This window comes from Poecilia latipinna, unplaced genomic scaffold (genome assembly GCF_001443285.1).
Source record: "Poecilia latipinna isolate Pla-1442-1.1 unplaced genomic scaffold, P_latipinna-1.0 Scaffold656, whole genome shotgun sequence".
Classification (NCBI taxonomy): Eukaryota; Metazoa; Chordata; class Actinopteri; order Cyprinodontiformes; family Poeciliidae; genus Poecilia; species Poecilia latipinna.
In genome coordinates, this window is record NW_015113272.1 from 226262 (window position 1) to 242365 (window position 16104).

General features: G+C 39.6%; 1 protein-coding gene across 2 annotated transcripts in view; it reads left to right on the top strand.

Annotated features, from left to right (window-relative positions):
* Positions 1-282: 282 nt before the first annotated feature.
* LOC106954434 (zinc finger protein 385A-like) overlaps positions 283-16104 on the top strand; it is a 50429-nt gene continuing 34607 nt past the window's right edge. The window contains exon 1 of one of the 2 annotated variants that reach the window (XM_015043914.1): positions 283-757. In XM_015043914.1, the coding sequence (XP_014899400.1) occupies positions 745-757 (13 nt within the window). In that variant the 5' untranslated portion in view covers positions 283-744. Of the gene's footprint in view, positions 758-6709; positions 7145-16104 lie in introns of those variants that run through there. The other variant, XM_015043915.1, reaches the window with a different exon arrangement.

Below are 16104 nucleotides of genomic sequence, written 5' to 3' on the forward strand. Positions count from 1 at the left end.
TAAAAACTTGTTAGGCTGCAAAATTTGCCTGGAAACTCATAGAAGAATTACAGCCTGCAGTTCATCTCTGTGTCCACCAAGTCATTTTAGCATTTCCTTCCTCAACTGGAATCTGTAAGTCTAGTTTCAGTGACTCAACATCCCTCCTGCACCCAGTCTGCAATCCCTATTTTCTTTGATCTGCCATCCATTGCTGGGTTTTCCCTCCTCTGTTCAGCCCCTCCTTCCCCTTACATTCCCTCTCTCTCGCTCTGCCTGTATCTCCCCCCCTTCCACAGTTGTCCTCACATATTAGGTTCCCCTGTCCTAAGAAGCAGAATTAGCCTGGAATCTTGTGCACTTGTTTCCTTCAATCCTAGGAAGGAGGTGACGGCATGAAGGGAAAACGAGAGGGAAATACAGACTCTCAAGAGGCTTTGAGACAAACTTAAGGAAGGAGGATAAATTGTGTGAAGGGAAGATGAACATGCAGATGCTTGTTGTTTGATGCGGCTTCACTGAAGGCATGTGGCTGCCTGCACACAGTGTTTCCCTCCACACTCTCCAGCCGACTGGTGGAAGATCTGCATTCATGTGGCTGAGTGCTACATGATTTATCCACCCAAAATAACGTGAGAATACTTTCTTTGCTCCACTCTACGCGGACGTATCCGTACTACTTTATGCCGGCTGACGCACTGAGTTCTGGAGCTGGGGAGAACGGATCTAAATCAGTCTGAACAACGTGAGGACCTGAGGCAGCAGATGTGGGGCTCAGGTAAGGCTAAGAAAGCACCTCCAGGTAGCAGTACCTGTCCTTTGATCACTTTAAAAAGAGCTGAGAGGCTGCATCAGCTGGGCTCCTCTCACAGCTGACTTTTTTTCTGAGCAGAACCAAAGAGCAAGTGACATAACACGAGGCTGTGAGGGTTTTTATGCTGATGAAAGTTCGGGCAGTCGTCGGCAAACATCGGCGTGTAACACACGTCCTGCTCTGGCCAGCGGGTTTGATGCAGTAAAAGGAGCGATGGAGAGAAGGAGGGGGATTGAGGGAGGCAAGGTTCATCTGTACACAACGATTGGCTCGGCGGTGCAAATTGGTGGCGGCAGAGTCATGCTGTGAGGATGCGTTTCTTCACCAGGATCAGGGAGGACGGTCAGAGAATATCGAACCACAAACAGTTTGAATCAAATGTGCTATAATGGTCCTGTCAAAGTCCAGACCAACACTGAATCTGTTGCGAGACTTGGAAAAGTGATGCGCATTGACTCTCTTCAGCCATTCTGTCTGAGCTTGAGTTAGTTTGAGAAAATATTGGACAAGAATATTGGTTAGTGTTTAGATCTGCAGACGTGGTAGAGAGAAAAACCCAAGAAGATTCTCACTGAAATGGCAGCAAAAGACGGTTCTGCAAAATATTTACTCAGAAAAGCTTAAAGCAAATAAAAGGACATTATCTGCGAAAAAAAAGAGATAAAAATCATACTTCCCCTTTAAAAATATGTTGGTTTATCATAGAAACTCCCAATACAATCCATTGAAATTCCATAGACTGTGACAAACATGAAGGAGTATTAATATTATTTCAAGCTACTGTATTTCCTGACATTCACGCTGTCCCTCCTGCAGCTTTACAACAGAAATATCATGCACACATACAGAGCCCCAGGTGGTGGAAGCAAAAAGTCAATAAAACTGCAATTCAGTGATTGCATTCTGCCTGAGGACGACATGTAGCTGAAATCTCCAAAACAACAAGAATTTCAGTCTGTGTGTTTTCCTCCTGTTGATGAAAAGATGTCTGGTGACGCAGAGCTAAGAAAAGTTTCAAAAAGCAAGATTTAAGAGTTGAGAACTAAAATATGGAAACCTTAAGAGTTACTTAAGATTTTACTGTCAGCAGTAGAGTTTACCACCTGCTACAAATGTGATTTCATGTATCAAAGTAAAATCATTTAATCAGAATATTTTTTAGGATGGGATAGTAAAGATAATTTTATATATATAGCACATTTTCAGCAACAAGCCAAGGCAAAGTGCTTTACAGGATTTAAAAGGAAATAAACCAAAGAGCAAAAGAAGAAAAAGCTAATAATGCTGATAAATAAACTAGGGCTACTAGAGCTTAATTAGTTTATTCTTTTAGAAATTTAAAGTCTATGCAGATAAAATTCACAATAACACTGCACAACAAAAAAGGGCATCACTTATTGGTTTTATTTACATTATATAAAAAACATTACATGTTTCTTGATAATCAGCAACAGAAGACATCTTATACTTTCTCTGCAGCTTTTTAATTGATTGTTTCCATTGACTATTTGACAAAGACCTCAAGGTGTGAGGTGTGAACACCTCCATGCCATCACCATAATCCTTAGCTCCTTCCACCAACTTTATATCTACAAGATGCTTTCCATTCAGACGAAACATATTGGTAAACATAAATATATCTAAGCAGCATGTATCTATGTATTACTTAGACTTTAGTCTGTTAGTATTTGAATAATTTGGCATTTAAATATAATCTTTTGGATGCATTTAGTTGTCATAACTTCTACAGTCCGTTTTTGGTTCTATGTGCTTATAAGGTGATAAACTTATAGATATATTTTCCACATATCAAAACAAGTCTCCTCAACTGAACAATTTGTTATATGTGTAACAACATGAGACACACAAATTATCACTTCAGAATCAAAAAACTAAACCCCATGGAAAACTGTGAGCCAGTTTACTTTGCTAAAGAAAACAAATCGTAGAGACTAAATCTAAGCTGCCTGGTAGATGATAAAAGTAAAGCTCAATCCTCTCGTCTCCTCAAATTAAAGCACTTTAACCTGCTAGTAGCTGATTATAACACATGCTTAAAGCTACTTCCTTGGGAGTTACACATCGAATGAAGACATCATTTAGCTTTGGCAGGACTCTCATCTGGACTCTCTACTAGCGGCTGAAGCTAATTTTAGTTTAACAAGGCTGTCGACACAGTTATGGCCTCTTGGGGCAGATAGAGGGAGTGAGAGGATGGCAGAGGTCACAATAAAGTAATCCTGGCTGCACAGCTCACAGCCAAAAATTAGTCATTACACTCTGACTCAAAATGTTTGGACTCAACATGTTGGATGTTTTTCACCACCCAACATGTTTCTTTTTCTTTGGCATTTATTTTTTTGTGTGCAATCAATCATACCTGACAGTTTGAGAACACACAACAAACAATGTTCAGACATAATGAATACTATGAAGAAGTATTTGCTAAGTTACAAACTTCTTATGTTTCGGCTTATTCGTCTAAATATACTCTGACAAATAATACAAAAGCAGTTTCAAAATTATTTCAATCATAAACCTGTACATGAAGAAGATGAGGTTCAAGAAAAATAAAGTTACTAACATCAATTAGTCTGTAAAATGTTTAAAATATATTCCAGTAGCTTTGGGATTCAAAGAGAAGTGGATTCATTCACCACAAATAGAGAAATCATGGAAAAGTAATGAATCTTCCCAGAAATGCACAGCCAACCAAACTTACTCCTACAGTATAACAACAATTCGCCCAGGAGGTCACAAGGTCAGAGTTCATGATTCTTAATAAAAAAAATAGGAACAACAAAATCTCGCAATTAACTGTAAAACATCTAGATGGCTCCCAAGACTTTCAGACTAGCAACAACTGGAACATTTTAAAGTGTAGTTTTTCTTTTATTGTGCTTGTTTCTTTGTTATTGTGCCTGTGTTGTTGTTTTTGTTTTTCTTCTATTTCATGCAAAGCACTTCAAACGAACGTGTTGCTGAAAAACTGCTGTATAAATAAAACTTCTTCCTTTTCTTCTTCTTGAGTTATGTAACGAACCGGCTGTTTACTGATTTAATGTCGTTCCCTCAATTATCTTCTTAACTTTATTCTAACATTTAGACACAATAACTGACATATGTCTCGATAATATTTCTGTATCTTTGAAAGCTCAAGTCGCCCTGAGGAACACACGAAGTGAGCTCCAGAAAATGACGTGCCTTTCATTATGACTTTGATGAAGCCCTCAGACCATGACTTTTTCCTCTGCATATATTTGAATAATAAAAGCTTATTAGAGCTTCAAAGACCAGAGTGTCATGAGCTGTGTAAATTAAAGGCTTGCAATAAATTTTTATAATTAACAGCCTTGAAAACATCTTAAAACTTTGCTATAAATCCCCAATGGAGCAACACCCAAACGCTCCTGCAGACATGCAGGATGGTTTGCAACATGAGCCCAGTGGTCTGGTTTCATCCTCCCATGGCGACATCCATTAAAGTCATGCTGCGTCTGACCCTGCACCCTCAGACAGCCATATTAGCACCTGGCCTATTGGCTACAACAATACACCTGTCTGCATTATTCAGGCCGACTCTGCTAATGAGGAAACCTTATCAGTCGTGAGCGCCGTCCCAGGCCTGAACAGATGGGCTGACGTCGAGCTGCTGCAGGCCTTTCGGATGTCCTCATTCACAGAAAAGGGTTTTTAAAATCTGATTTATATGACACAAAAACACACAGTAGTGTATAACTGTGAGCAGAAAGAAAAATAAGTTTTTTTTTAAAATAAGAATTAAAGCTGCAGTTCGTAACTTTTATTAAAAATATATGTTTTGTACATATTTGTTAAAATTATCATTATAAAACAGATTTTTGTAAAAACTCTAGCTCCTCTGCCTTCTCCCAGTCCTCCCAGTACTAACTGCAGAAAAACATTGAGTCAGGAACAACCAATCAGAGAGAGGAGGAGGGTTTCAGCGCTGTTAATCACTCTCATGCTCAGCTCATCCCGTTTTCTCTTTGCTAAGCTAAACTGGTTCACCACAACATAGCTTGCCAGAAATGCTAAGGCTAGTTAGCACAGCCTCCAAACAGTCTTCCTGTCAGAGTAAGATGTTTTCCACCATTAGCTCATTTAGCATCATACAGGAGGATGATTGACAGCGCTAAGACCCTCCCCCTGACTCTGATTGGTTGTTTTTGACTGGTGCAGACTGCAATAGTCACATGGGGAGGAGATGATCTATTTCATATTATACTGTCACAACGTGGTGACAGTTTTAAATTTAAAATTTTTGCAAAAGTTACAAACTGCAGCTTTAATATTCAGTCTGACTGAACCAATATTTTAACCTTCCTTCAGCTGCGGTGCTTCAGCTGTAACTCTGGCTGTAAATTCCTGCAGGACAGATTATTGTAGGATTGCTCTGTATTTTGTTGTCTCTGCTGAAGACGAGCGTTCCCACAGCATGATGCTGCCGTTTCACAAAGGAGACGACGTCTCCAACATGACTGCAAATCTTCTACGAAACACATTTTCATTCTCAGTTTGCTGTTTGCATATGAAGTCTGTTCGGCACTTTGGTCAGTTTTGTTGTTTTAAAAATGCTTCTGAATAAATCTGGCTCGGCTGCAGACGTATCCCGGACCTCGTGGTTGATTCTCTGATTGATGCTGCCTCTTCCCAGCCTGTTGGTTCAAGTGGACAGCCATGTCTTTGTATTTCTGTCAGGCTCTTTCAGATGTTGGTTTAAACTGTGCTTTGAGATCATAAAAGCTTGGAAAACTATTTTAAACTGATTCTGATTTAAATTTCTCCACAATTTCATCTCTGGCCTCTGTTTTAATTCTGTCTTCTTAATGATACTCATTCACTGATGTTTGCCAACGAGCTTCTGAGGTGTTTAAAGAATAACTTCATACTCAAATTAAATTACACACAAGTGGCAATACTTACTAACAAGGTGACGTTAGATTTTGTACTTAGGGATGTGAAAAACATGAATTAATTTGTGTTTGCTTATAATAAAGTAGTTATAATGTGACCAAATTCTTTTGGCACTGCCTCTTTATTTTATGGACATACTTGCTGTCAGGATAACTCTTATATTACCTGAAGCTGAGGCTTTTGTGACACTCTAATGTGGTTTATAAAACCCTTAAACATCCATTAGCACAGAGTGGTGCTTTTATTAGGCTGCATTGTTCTGCTTTACGTTGCAAAAGATGTGCATGCAAAGACTATTTGAGCTCATTCGGCAGCCTTTGCCTATGACTGTCAAGCAGCTGTCAGCATTTCTCTTCATCCTGCTGTTTCACCACATCTTCCGCCTTTCCTCGCCCAAAAACGTCCATGCAGGAGTCAGTTCGCATTAACCTCAATCTCTCCTCACCTCCACACAATGTTTCATTGAGTCTCTGAAGCTGTCAGTCTGCGTTGCACCTTTGTGTCTGCCTCCCTTTTTTGTTCTCCTCACACAGCTTTCAGTGAACTCTGTCAACGTTTTCTTTTATTTTTTTTTGTTGGGGGGGGAAATATGTCTCCAACCTAAAAGTCTAAAGACAGGTGGACACCAGTGGAAACATCCAGGATTAGAGAGAGAGAGAGAGAGAGAGAGAGAGAGAGAGAGAGAGAGAGAGAGAGATGATGTTGTCCGAGCCGGCTTTTTGCACCTGAGAGAAGAGTGAAAGGAGGATGGGTGTGCAGCCAGACAAGGATGCATGAGTGAAAAATGACCGGTAGTAAACAGCAAAGAAACGGTGACAGAGAGAAAAAGAGAGCAGAAATGACAGCCGCATTATCACTCTGCCTCCTGATTCAAACACCACAAGTAAACGCTCTGCTCTGGCTCGTCTCATTGGCTGCACCTCCAGCCAATCGTAGCTCGGGAATGCAAGGTGCCTTTAGGTTATACCCAACCCCAAAATATGAGGGAGAGACAGAGAGAGGCATGCTGTAGTGCAGAGGTTCCTCCTGTGAGCCGAGCCTCCGTGTCTCTGGTGTTCCTCCTGCATCACAGAGAATAAATTACAGGCTTCCTTGCAGCAGCTTGAGTGCATGTTGTGTTGCAGCTCAGGCTGCTGGGTTTCCTCCTCTGTCAACAGCTGGCTGAGCCGGGTGTCGAGATCAGAGGCAGAGCGAGCTTCTTGCAAGGACGAGGAGGACGAAGAGGGGAACGAGGTTAGGGGCTAGAAAAAGTGAAAGTTGTGATGGTGATTGGGTTTTTCCACCTTGAGTTGTACGAGTCAGAGATGTAGGGCTCCAAAGATTTGAGTCATCCCTTTAGCAGACTGAGGAGTAGAGAGGAGTGAAACGGGAAGACAACGTGGGAAACAGAAGTGGAAGGATTCAGGATGATCCTGGGTAAGACAGTATTTAAGAGCTCCTGCTTCGTTTTACTGCTATTGATCTGATTGACTGGCTTATCGCTGGCACACAGCTTTCCTTCAGAATGGTCACTTAAAGTTTTGGCCATTTTATCCAGCTCGTTCTACAACATTTTTAGGAATTTTTACCTTCTATGAACTGCATGGTTTCAAGATTCTGGAGTCTTTGGAGAATGTGGGAATTATTTTCTTATAGGTTGGGTTAAAATCTGAAGTTTCTCCTGTGATCAAAACACATCAAACGTATTAAACCTATTAAAACCGGCATTACACCAAATTTAGTTTTTCCAAACGTGAGCCGACAGCATGTTTCAACAACATGCTCTTTATCTGAGTTATCTCTTTTGTTCTGTTTTCACTTTTGACGAATGAAATGAGCTGTTTCGCATTTTAACGCCTAAGCCTGCTGTGAAACGGTTTCCTTATGTTACCACATATGGAGCCGCAACTAGAAACCCATTTCCTGTGGGTCTTTACATCAAAACATAACAGACATAACGAGGCTATTAAAAGAGGGATGTCACATGAAATATCATGTTTATATCATATTTTAATGTTATTTATTCATCAAACCTGGAGTTTTCTATGGCAAACATTCAGGGTGCTTAAACGCTTACTCTCACAAAGCGCCGCCTATTTCCACAAATCTCCTCCTTCGACCTCACAGAGCCTCTCAACTCTTCCCCAGACTTGCGGCAGCAGCAATTAGCTGAGCTTATAATGCAAACTACTTATAAAGTCCGACGCTTCTGAGAACGGTTATTAACGGCATCATGGAGCAGCCTGGTTGAGATGACGTTTCGTAAAGATCAGGAGCTGCTAAAGGAGATGGAGGCCTAATTTAAAGCAATCAAATTACAAAGTCAGATTTCCTAAAAGTTATGTTTGATATATGCAGCGTTTTTCATAGCTGAAAGTAACACAATTACTTGATTGGTACAAACAAAAGTTTCAGAGTGAGGCCACAAATTGACCCTACAGACATCAAGATGTCTGGTAGAAAGACAGACGGCTTCTCTTTCAAAGAAAACATCCAATCTGCCAAAAACCTTGTGAGCGACTCAATATGATCACATGTAGATTTATTAGAAAAAACACAAATAGTTCAACATTTCAGTCTAAAGACGAATATGACTTGTAGTTTTTATCACGTAAAGTGACTTTAATCTTACAAAAGGTGAATTTAGGTTTGAAATGACTTAAGTCTAAATCCAACAAATCAACTGTGAGTGAAGAGGACAAGAGATGTTCACTCTGTGTGAAACGTGGGAAATGTGCTGCCAATATCTTAAGAAGAATAAAAGCTGAATGTGCATGAAAATCTGCTTCAGCAAAGTACGAGTGAAGAAGCTGACTCTTTTCTGCAGAAGAAACACGTTGAAGTCAGACATTTTTAGACAAGATTGGCTGCTAACGTCATAAAATCTTGAAGAAAATTTTACCTCAGTAGTCACATGGACAGTCGATGCGTCACGTTTAATTAGCAAGGACTCAAATGAAGATTGTTGATGAAAGGAGGTTAAATGATGACATGCAGCCTCACTTCCTGTCAGCGGTCAGACAGTTTAATTTTTTGACCCCCGTCACACCGTTGAACATTTTAATTAGTCATGAAGAAATGTCAATAGCGTCAGCAAGGACATTCTACTTCCTGTTTTCATTTTGTAGCTTAAACCAACCATTTCATAGCATGTTTTTAAACCATGATACATCAGGGAATGTGTTCATAATATCTATTAAATATGGAGATAGATGTTACTTAAAATGCAAAAACAGAATTTTATTCAGTTGTTTCTTTTAATCTGAAGTGTTAAACTGAATCATCATTCATTTTAACCCTGATTCCCATCTGAATCTCATAAAATATGTCAGATTATGAACCCTTATGAATACATAACGTTATGTGAAGTTCTGCTAACATTATTTACTAGCATTATATAAACAAAGGACGATACAGTAGACAATGAGTGGAACATAATTATTTGTGAAAAAGGGTGAAAAAGTTACTGAAACTACAAAAATATGAAAGAGTTAAAATGACCCACCATACTTTGTGTGTTACAAACACAAACTTGTGTGATTTTTCCACAGCTTAGTCCCTTTAAACTATATATAGAAACTTTTGGGGAGAATCTTTTAAAAATTGAGTCAAGAACAGCTTCACCTAAACTCAAGTATTGATGTCATCAACTTAATGGCCACCTACAGGCAAAGACTCGCTATTACAACATTTCTTTCTTCCGTTTTTATGCTATTATCCCATGACAGTGTAGATGCAATTTTTAATGCATATTTTTGTGCAAATCCTACTCAAATATTACAGTAATAACTAAAATGATACCATTACATAATCTAATGTTGCCTTATGCAGACTCTCTGTTTGCACCGAGCAAGGTTTACTAACTCTGACATCCAAAACAATTCTCGGGCTCCTTGAATATATTTTCTGAATATTTTGCATAATTATGATTTGAACACAAGATGACTTTAATCAGAGTTTTAAACTCTCATCCCAAGTTGGTCTGGGAGATATAAGGATTCCTCAAACATGCAAGAAGGAATCAAAACAACACTTCACTATAACATGATGCAAAATTCAAAAGAGTCAAATTTTTCAAAAATAAGTAAACGATGCAAATGAGAAAATGTTGGGGAAATCCCATCAGGAGAGCTGAACTTCATTCAAAGTAGATCAGATTCTCTGTAATTGTTTGCAGATTAAAAGTCAATAAAATTGAAAGCTGAAAGTTCATCTAAAATTGATTTAATCCAAGTGCTTTAGCTGAGGCAACCAGGTGATTGCAGCTTTTATTTTTCCCATTTTTCTCAGCAACACATTTATGTTCAATTATAGTCACTTTATTGGCTGATTTTGGTTTGATGCATCACAAAACCTGGTATTTCTACAGGGTTACGTAAACTTTTACATTCACTGTCTACACATGGAAACGTGGAGATATAACTTGCGATAATCCATATCATTGTGATCACAGTGGATCCGTTCACTTCCAGCGTCTCATCTTGTCAGTGTATTAATAATCACAATAATAGTAATAATGAGTCCAACGTGTAGCTTCTCAGTAAATTTGATTAACTGCAGTGACCTTGTTCCGGGTAGGTGTTCGCTGACTAAATATTTGCTTTATTCTCAGCCCCACTCGGGTCTTCCTGTGATCTGGCTTTAAGCTCCAGCTCGCGGTAATCCCCTTCCTGGTGCGGAGGCTTTAACTCTGCGTGTATTATAAACACTGAACAGACAAACTCATGAACCTGACAACGTGGGTAGGTGGAAGTCCGTGCACCGTATTATTTTCCTTTTAGAGTTTAGACGCAGGCACCAAAATAGCATCAATGACATTGACTGCAAAGATGGAGGGATGAGCACCTCTCTTCACGCTGCTGTTTTATCATTCCTTGTGTTCCGCTAATCCTTCCTCATCCATCTATTGCTTTGATGAAAGGAAAATATGAAAAAGGTTGAGACTGGGAAATTTGTGCCGAAGCTGGCTCCCTTGATGCAAAGATGAGTGGAGCTCAGTTTAGTAACTCTTGTGTGATTTTTTTTTTTAGGATGAATATTTCAGACCCATGGGTTTTTATTTATTTAAAAGTGAGCCGAGGCTTCCTCCAGTCTGATGCAAAGACCTCACTCAGCAGTATGTGAAACTTCACTGCTTGCATCACGGCTTGCTGAACCAGTGTCTCTGTCTCTGTCATACACACACACACACACACACACACACATAGATATAAACACATCACAGATTGCATAAAATCTGTGTTTCTATGTGTTTGTTTATTTACAACCGGTGCACAGACACACATGCATTTCAAACAAATAAGTCCTCGTCTCGTAAATGTCCTCTGAAGAGATCACAGGTACACGTTGTCCCTGACGAACAGGGTGACCTTTACACCAGGGCGATGCAATGAAGGGTGAAAAGTATTGACATTTAAATTGGAGAAATGCGCCCGTCGCTCTGCATGTCTGACAAACCGGTGAACATTTCAGCCGTCTGGGAAGCTCGAAATTTGTACAAACCGTGACAAGTTGTTCAAATATGTCAGATAAGGGAAGGTCAAATCAAAACGGCAAACATACAGACGACATGCAGGTATCAGAATCCTACGCTAATTCTGATACCGCAAATCTAAATCTAGAGCAGCCTCTTACCTATCCGTTACCTCGTTAGTACATAGAAGTGACGTCATTTGATCTCAGTTTACATGCCGCTGGACTGTTAAGCCCAAAGGCTTGGGCTAGAAAACGTGAACACACAAAAGCTTGGGGATGAAGTCTTGGAGACGTTCATGTCACTAAACAGGAGCTGGTTTCACGAAAGACTGGCAAGAAAGAAATGACTTTTTTAAAGAAAAGCAATAGCAAGGTCTTTCTGCAGTTTGAGTTGAGGACGCAAGAAACTTGTGGAAGAAGAAACATTGGAATAAAACCTGTAAGAGGCTGCAGAAAAGTTAAATCTGGGGTGGAGCTTCGTTTTCCAACAAGAACAACCCCAAAACTAAACACATGGCCAGAGCTGCAGCATACCGAGCTCCAACGCTCCTGAGTTAAACGGCGGGGAAACGATGGCTGGGTGGATTGTTTCAGAGAAAGTGTTAGGGATGTAATTTTTTTTATGCACATCTCCTGTCACATTAGATTCACTCTCATTTTGCTCTCCGCTCGTCTGCTTTCCTTGTTTTCTAGAAAGAGTGTGATTTCAAGGTCAAGTACAAGAAATCAACTGGAAATTACAGAAAGGGATTTGTTTGCTTTTACATTTTGCAGCCCAATAAGCAAAGTTATGAATTTAATTTCTTACAATAAATGGCGATTTTTTTTTTTTTTTTTTTTTACAGTTCAAAGAAAAATTTGCAAAGCAGTTAGGCTTGTGGATAAATGGATGTGAAAATGACTTTGAGTGAAGAAGCTGATCGTTTTCTCACGTTCACCCTGTCGCTGTGTTGTCACTGCCAAAACGCTTGTCAATATCCTTTTTTGTAAGCCGACTCTGACAAGGTGTCATGTGGCGCCATGTTTACACACCTGTAAAAGCAGCAAGGAAAAAAAAAAGCTGCTGGTGCGACTCTGCTGGAGCCGGGAGGGAAACCTCCGCCTTTATTTATCACTTTTAGGACCAGAGTTAATATGGATTGAGTCACTTTTGGATATTAGAGTACAAGTGGTGCAAAATTCATGTTTTATATTTGCAAACACAACTGAGAAATTGTCATGAAGATTTTATTTAATCATTTAACTGCCCGCACATTTAGACATGTCTGAAGACGAGTCTTGACTCGTCTGGATGTTAAAGGTAGCTGGAGGACACCACTGTTGACATTTTTTAGTTAGAAAGTATGCAAAGCCTTTCGTCTCGCTTCAAAACTTTACGCTCAAAATGTATACCCAGGTCAGCTTTAAAAATACACTCCAGTAAAAATATATTTACTGGACTGCTTATTGCTATTGTGTGTCCTCTGTTTATCCAAGGCCACTGTTTGCTCTTTTTGCACATGGTTTCTTTTGTGTGCATCGTTCTTGTGTAACCTCTCCAGCTTACACTCCCCGGTTTCTATAGGTTCACATCTACAGATAAGTGCTGCCCTGCTGTTCCCAGCAGGTGTGCGGATTGTTTGACAAGAGAAGCAATAATGCAGTGCTGGTTGTTGTGTTAACACGGCGGAGCTCTTGGTGATCCTCTTTTCGCTCGACGTGGCTGTGTGATAAAAGATGGGCCTGTTTGCTTTAAAGCTGCAAAACTTTACGTAAAAATCCCAGAAATAAATCCGTCCCAGATTCCAGGCGTTTCAGCATTTTCAAAATGTCAGAATGGTAGACGAATGCGAGCCTTTTTATGTTCAAGCCATCAACTTGAACTCAGTAAAACTGATGTAATTAAAACGCTGCATTACTACAATAAACACAGATGGCTGAAGGTCTTATGAGGCCATTAAATATAATTTGATATGGGTCCATTCCCTCCTTTAAACTCATTATTCACCACCAGCATTAGCACCAAGTACACTCCACTAGAGGAAAATTAAGCATGCAGAAAGAAAGGTTGGTTTTTATATAATTCGGTGCACAGGCGGTACTGCAGTGGGAATGCCAGGAATTTGGAGGACGTAGGTTTCACAATGATCTTGGAACGATTGGGAAACCACACACAACCACACAGCCTCCAGCTAAACAAAATACGACCTCTGACAAAGTCCATCAAAAGGCAGCAAAGCGTCCTAATGCGTCTATGAGGCCTCGTCTTTTCTTGGCGACATTCATTAAGTGTTTTCTGACAAAACGGTTTAATGCTCCAGGCGATCCAGGAGGACCGGTTCCTGCCAAGCGCACCACTTAATGGCTGGTCGGCATATTTACCAAAATATAATAAATGTTCTGAACTTATACCTGACCTCTAAAAGTGCTCAAGGTTCCAACTCATTTAATGTCAAAATGGCCTGATTTTCCAGACTCCAACTCTCAGTGGTTTCTCTTTCCTCATGAAGTCAGTTTTTAGAGGTCGCTATGAATTTAAGGCATTTCTGTGGAGATCTGTCTTTAAATATACTTTAAATGTTGTAGACTCAACAGATTGACAGCTAGATGAAGAATTTATGGATGCAGATTTTACAGAATAAAATTAAAAAGAATACAAATCTTCTCTTGAACTCATTTTGATTTGAGTCAAAGATTTGGGAAACCTGTTGTTTAGTTGAACAAGAATCAAACTCACAACCTTTCAATTGTCAGAGAACCATAATCACCTGCAACAAGTTTAGATCAGACTGTTTCTTCTAGGTGCTTATTTACTTATTTGTATGTAAATTGTAATAATAATTTGCTATGAAGTAAGAAAATCAATAAACTTAAAGGACAAAAGCTGGATAAAGAACCCATTTTTAAAAACATCTAAAAAAACATTTTAGTCCCAAAAAAATCAATCGGCTTCGCATTTAGCAGTTTCAAATTTCACATAAGAAAGACGAAGAATTTCCTTCGGTAAACTTTGTTCATTAAGTCTTTCTTGAACATTTGGTTCAGTCTCAAAGCCTTAAAAAGGTTTTGTAACCTTTTGCCTACATTAATAACGGCAGATGTTCCTCATCTGCTACTAATTTCTCGAGATCAGAGCATGTTGTGATAGTTTAGGTCACTGAATTTCCTCAGACAAGTTCTGTTTCAGTCATTGTTTAAAGGTTAAAGTCAGGTGGCTCTTTGGTGTGGTAAGAGGAATTGAACTCGGCCAAAAGGAATGGAGGTTATTCAAAATTAATTCATGATTCAACCAGGAAGGCAATTAACCTTTCCCAGCCGGTAGGTTTGAATAACTTCCTGCCTGTAATAAATTCAGTCACTGTTTGAAAACTGCCTTCTGTATTCACTCAGGTTAGAGTTAGGCATTAAAATTGTAATCTAAGATATTTAAGTCCAGAAACAAGAGAAATCTGTAAGAGTGGTAAAGGTTGTTTTACATCACCGTTAGTGGAAAGATGGGTAACACTTTATTTGAAGGGGGTTGAATAAGACTGTCATGACACTGTCATAAACATGACATAACACCTGTCATGAACATGAATAAGCCTTCATGAATATTTATGACTGTTGTCATAAAGCGTCATTCGGTAAATTATGACACTTTTAATACAAAGTTGACATTATTCAAAATGTCTTTGTTATGACAACTTGACATTAACCAAGAAATCATTACTGATATAAATTTGTTATAAAAGTATTACTGACTGCACTTGAAAAATTAGTTATCTTTATGTTATTAAAGGTAAAGTTTAAACAGTAATGATTTATTGGTTTATAAGAAATCAGATCTGCCCACGAGGAACAAAGCCAACATGAAACAAAGTAGTTCATGCATGACATTTTGTAGTGGACATGACAAAGGTTAGGCAGAGGTGTTGACTGGACAGCTTTCTCCGCTTCGACAGCGCTGCATGTTGTTCTTTAAAAAGACGCACCAGGGACTAGGACTGCCTTCAAGGCAGCTGGCGTCCGTTCTGTACATTAACCTGCAGGTTAACAGCCTGCTTTACCTGCGCCGCTAACCTTGGACTCACCTCAAAATATGCGGCTCTCTCTCTCTCTCTCTCTCTCTCTCTCTCTCTCTCTCTCTCTCTCTCCACATGCTTTCCCGCTCGTTCCACCTCATCTCCCCCTCCTCGTCCAGACCTCTTTTTCTCGCTTGGTTGATTCCAGCCACTCAACATACTGTTATTATGTCTCAACCAGCTCCTGCTTTTCATCTGCAGGTTCTGAATGACCGGTTTTTACAACCTAATGATGCTTCAGAACAAGAAAACACTAAAATAAATAATAATAATGATGATAATAATAATAATAATAATAATAATAATAATAATAATAATAATAATAATAATAATAATAATAATAAAGAAGTGGGGGAATATTAAGAACAAGACAATCTATAAATGATGATGAGAGCGGTGCTAAAAGCCTTCGGGGGCAAATAGAAACATTTCTTTAATTACCAATTTTGCATAAAATCAGAAAGTCGACTGGAAAATGGACTGGCTAATCTTGTGAGCACATTTCTGGCGAAGGACGACTTGAGCGAGTTCCCTGGGAGCCGGCATTTAAGTTGGGCTGCTGGAGTGCAGAGCATCTATCATTAAAACAAAGTGCAGCCTGGAATCAGACGCGTTCTCCTTCACCGGCACTCGGCTCCCATCTTCACTCTGTCCTTTCCTCGCCGCCTCGATCTCACACAGAACAAAACTCAACATTTATCACCCCAGAGCGCATAAGTTACTCTTTCTAAAGCACCCAGCTTCATTCACATTCCAGAGGTGTGTGTGTGTGTGTGTGTGTGTGTGTGTGTGTGTGTGTGTGTGTGTGTGTGCAGAGAGCCGACACACGGCCATCCATCCCCCGCCTAGGTTGAAATAGCTGCCTCTGACTTGAGGGTA